The following is a 4,637-nucleotide window of genomic DNA, read 5'->3' on the forward strand; positions in this document are numbered from 1 at the left end:
TAATTTGGATATGATTACTGCAGTAGACAAACATTGCTTGCCATCCATAACATCTATTATTGCACACCATTCTTTCTGTGTCTGTATTTGTTTCATGGCAGACGGGAGCACCAAGCAATTCACTTATTTTGTTCTCAGCCTCATGCTATGACCTTCCCGAATCCATCTCTTAAATCCCGGGTGGGGTGGGGGAGAATAAGGTAAGCATTTCAAAGCAGTATGTTGTCATTCTGAGGTTAATTGTAAGGAATATATTCTGAAAGCATAGTTAGGGAATCAAGCGTCTTTTATCTTTGAAGCTATTCTGTTTAGGACATCTTTTAATGCCTCTTTCATCTGTTCATTTCTCAGACTGAAGATAAAAGGGTTTAATAAGGGTGTCAATATGCTAGAGAAAACAGCTAATGCTTTGTTCATTCCCATGGTGTCAGTCTGGGATGGCCGGACATACACAAAAATGGTGATTCCATAGCCCATGGACACAACAGTGAAGTGAGAGGCGCAAGTGGCAAAGGCTTTCTTCCTACCTTGAGCTGAAGGAATCTTGAGAATGGTGGAAATTATATAGACATAAGAAGTAGCAGTGAATGAAAGGGAACCAAGCAACAAAAGTAAAGAACTAATGAAGTCAATCAGTTCAATCAGTCTTATGTCCATACAGGCAAGATGTAACAAAGGGGCACTATCACAGAAGAAGTGATTGATGACATTAGGTCCACAGTAGGGCAACTTTGCCTTCACCACTGTTGACACAAATATAGACATGAAACCACCAATCCAAGAGCCAATCACCATCTTGACACAAACAGGCCCAGTCATGAGGGTAGGGTACCTAAGTGGGTAACAGATGGCCAAGTAACGGTCAAAGGACATAGCAGCAAATAGGATGAATTCAGTAGAACCCATGAAGAAATAGAAGTATGACTGAATGCTGCAACCAACCAATGAAATGGTTTTCCTCTTAGTCAAGAAATTGGCCAGCATTTTTGGCACTACAGAGGTTGTCATGAATATTTCAATGAAGGACAAATTGCTGAGGAAGAAATACATGGGGGAGTGGAGGCGAGAATCAATGACAATGAGTACAATGATGAGAGCATTCCCGAGCACTGTCACAATATATACAGGAAGGAAAACCAGAAAAAGGACGATCTCCAAAGCAGGGTCACATACAAACCCAAGCAAAAGAATTTCAGTAACAGATGTCATGTTTCTCACTTCCATGTTGTGGTCTCTGGAATGCATGGAGAAAATGAAAAGTTATTAAAGGGAAAATTAGAAAGCTATTGAAACTTGCAATCTTACATATATTTTCTTAGGTCTGGGATACATAGCTACTTCACCTGGTTATAAACTGTAACTGTAAGCATTCATCAACACCAGGCAACTCTGTAAGGAACTTTATTTGTTCCAGTATAATATTATGTTATAATGAATGCTAAAACTAATCCACTGTAATCTGCCGTCTGAAAAACACACTACAGTCCTATCAACAAAAGCAGGGCTTTTTTTTCTGGAAAAAGAGGTTGTGGAACTCTTGAGAAGAAAATGAAGGGACATATGAATGCCTCCATGAACTTTTAAACATTTTTGAGAATTTTGTTTCCACAAAAAGGTTCCAGAATTCCATTCTGCCTCATTCCCCCAGAAAAAAAGTCCTTAATTTATATTTCACTTTTGGATCCAACCAGCTCTTCTCCCGGTGAAAAGGGAAGGGAAGATCCCCTTTGAACACACAAACAGGCTCTGATAGGGATCACAGGACATGAATGGACAAAAACTATATAGGATGGAGGTACTAGTAGAAAAAGTAATTGAATAATATGAAGTGAAAAAGCTGGCTGGATCCAGCTCCTTGTGTTATTTGAAGTGCAAATAGCTACATATATCATCATTCCCTATTTTTGTAAATAAGAGAAGCTTATAGACCTTTTAAAACACATCAGCTGGTAAATGAATAATCTAGGTATATATATATATATATATATATATATATATATATATATATATATATATATATATATATATATATATATATATATATATATATATATATGCTCTTGCAATCCCAAATGTCATTTTGTATCAACATACCTGATTCATATTCACCAAGATTGCTTGAGAAATTCTGGGACTTTTGAAATGTGTAGATTCATATGCTGTTTTCCAGAATAGCATATCTCATTTGTTATGTGTTCCATTATTATTACTGCCAAACTAGAGATGGTTCATAATCAAAACTCCATAACCCATAAATATGAAATTATTTTCCAGCTTTAGACTTTAAAGAGTGAAAGCTACTTATACCAGTTTAGAACCCACCCACCCCATCCTAAATACAGCTAATAACCCACCTCCACTAATCCTGGAACACTTTTCTGCTTACAGCTTTGTATAAGTACTGGTAAATCACTGTTTCATTGTACAATTTCTCCTCTTAGATGAACTTACTAAAGGACCTGATTACACCCTTGGGAAAAAGACAGCGAGAGAAGTGATTAACATCAAACTTTCATTCCCAGTGAATGATGCAACCTATGCATTCTGGTACTCTATGAACCTATCTGTTAAATAGGGACTCCACCCTTCCTTGCTGCACTGGTCAACCCCATAGGTTGCTGCACTTCCAATGCTGAACAGTAGTTTGAACACGAAATGAGTAGATGCATCTATACAGCAAGGGATATTTTTTTTGTGTGAGGTGTAGGTAAAATTAGACTTATAACATATATCAGACCCTGCCTTTTTCCCAGAGGGGACCCAAAACAGCTTACATAATTATCCTGCTCTCTATTACTTTCTCACAACAACCCTGTGCAGTAGGTAAAGTTGAGAAGGTGCAACTACACCCAGCAAGCTTCCATGTCCAAGGTGAGATTTGAGCCGTGGCACAGAGTGGTAAAGCAGCAGTACTGCAGTACTGTGATCTGAACACTCTGATCACGACCTGAGTTCTGTCCCAGCGAAAGCTGGTTCAGGTAGCTGGCCCAAGGTTGACTCAGCCTTCCATCCTTCTGAGGTCGGTAAAATGAGTACCCAGCTTGCTGGGGGGAAGTGTAAAAGACTGGAGAAGGCAATGGCAAACCACCCCGTAAAAAGTCTGCCATGAAAATGTGAAAGCAATGTCACCCCAGAGTCGGAAACAACTGGTGCTTGCACAGGGGACCTTTCCTTTTCCTTTCCTCTAGGTCTAATCAAGTACTCTAACACTATACACTGGCTGTGATAGCACAGGGAGATTTTTTTAATCCACTCTCTTTTGTAGAAGCAGGAATATGTTCCATCTTCCCTACCTATTCTACTTTTCTTCTCAAAGCTTACACTGTTGTCATCTGCTACATTTTAACCCCTCCAAAACTCTGTGAGGTAGGTCTGGCTGAGAGTGCATGACTGCTTCAAAATCAGCCAGCAACCTTCTATGGCAGAGTAGGGATCTAAACTTCATCTTCTTTATCCTAGTCTGTTCAACCAGTACATCACGCAGGTTCTGATAGGTCAGGAACATTGTTATACTCCATTTGTTTTGTCAGAGAAGGAATAATTTCCACCCTTCCTGTCTGTGCTGCCTCCACTTTCCTGGTTTTTCATCAGAAACCTTTGCTTCCACTGCAAATAGTAGTTGCATGATTGGAAGCTGTGTCAGGATGGTCTGCTTCCCTTCATTTGTATTGTTGTAAGTTCCATCATCCTGAAATGGGTGGCTAATTTTGAAACCCCTGTCTTTTTTTCCCCTGCTGAGTTATTCCTACCACAGAGTACCTATGCTCACATTGGAAACAGCAAGAGGTGGTGACTTGCTGCCATAACCTAGGTAGTAATGTTACAATTCCCTTTATCTTGGCACTGAGGCTCCTATTTACATTATGAAGTGGGTAGGCAATTTTGAAAAGCCTAGCTTTATTTTATAATGAATTATACCTGACAAAGACAACTTAAACGTCCAATGCAGAAAGTGTGTATGTTTGTGTATGTGGGGAAGGGGGGAGGGTTTCCTGGAGATTAGAAGAAGTAAACTAAATATGTATGTACACTAAAACTCAGCTTAGAAAAATGTGTGCATTCTGCTCTTGAAGTAGTGAATATATGAACTAAGAAGTCCTCAATGAATATTATCATGATATAATCCAACCTTTCTAGGTTATGAATCTTAAACCACATTAAAATAGGACTAAACACGTTTTGTCCTCTAAGCCCTTCCTCAGATGCAAAATTATTGTATAAATTTGGGGGCTTCTGGTGATAACCTGGGCCAAGATATCCTGATGGACACAAACCAGCTCACAACTAAAGTTTATGAAGAATTTTGATCAATTCATGCTTCATGAAGTAAAGTTCATTCTAAGTCAACCAACATGAACTTTCCATAGACTTTCAAGGTGTTCTTGGAAGTTAGTGCCAGTTTGTAAATGTATACATTTCCAGACAGATGCTCTCCATGTGAACAAAATCTGCTGAGGAGATCTGTTAGTTCATCAGGGCAGACTCCTGGGCCGAGGTCAGATGCACATAAACTGATGAGATGGGCATGGATGAAAGCCAGATGCATGTCAGATTTTATGCGGTTGTCCAAACATCAGCATTTGGCAATGGTTGTTGGCTCGTTCGTATCCCGAACTGCCATGACTGAGACGAGGACT

At 39.4% G+C, this 4,637-nt stretch overlaps 1 protein-coding gene across 1 annotated transcript; it reads right to left on the bottom strand.

Moving 5' to 3' along the window:
- Positions 1-276: 276 nt before the first annotated feature.
- On the bottom strand, positions 277-1,224 carry LOC132583450 (olfactory receptor 6M1-like). The gene has a single exon (XM_060255087.1). The coding sequence runs from the start codon at positions 1,222-1,224 to the stop codon at positions 277-279; it is 948 nt and encodes a 315-aa protein (XP_060111070.1).
- Positions 1,225-4,637: the final 3,413 nt, after the last annotated feature.

Source organism: Heteronotia binoei, chromosome 15 (assembly GCF_032191835.1).
Source record: "Heteronotia binoei isolate CCM8104 ecotype False Entrance Well chromosome 15, APGP_CSIRO_Hbin_v1, whole genome shotgun sequence".
In the NCBI taxonomy this organism is placed as follows: Eukaryota; Metazoa; Chordata; class Lepidosauria; order Squamata; family Gekkonidae; genus Heteronotia; species Heteronotia binoei.

Coding starts and splice junctions, on each gene's coding strand:
- LOC132583450 (XM_060255087.1), bottom strand. CDS start 1,224: ATGGAAGTGAGAAACATGACATCTGTTACTGAAATTCTTTTGCTTGGG.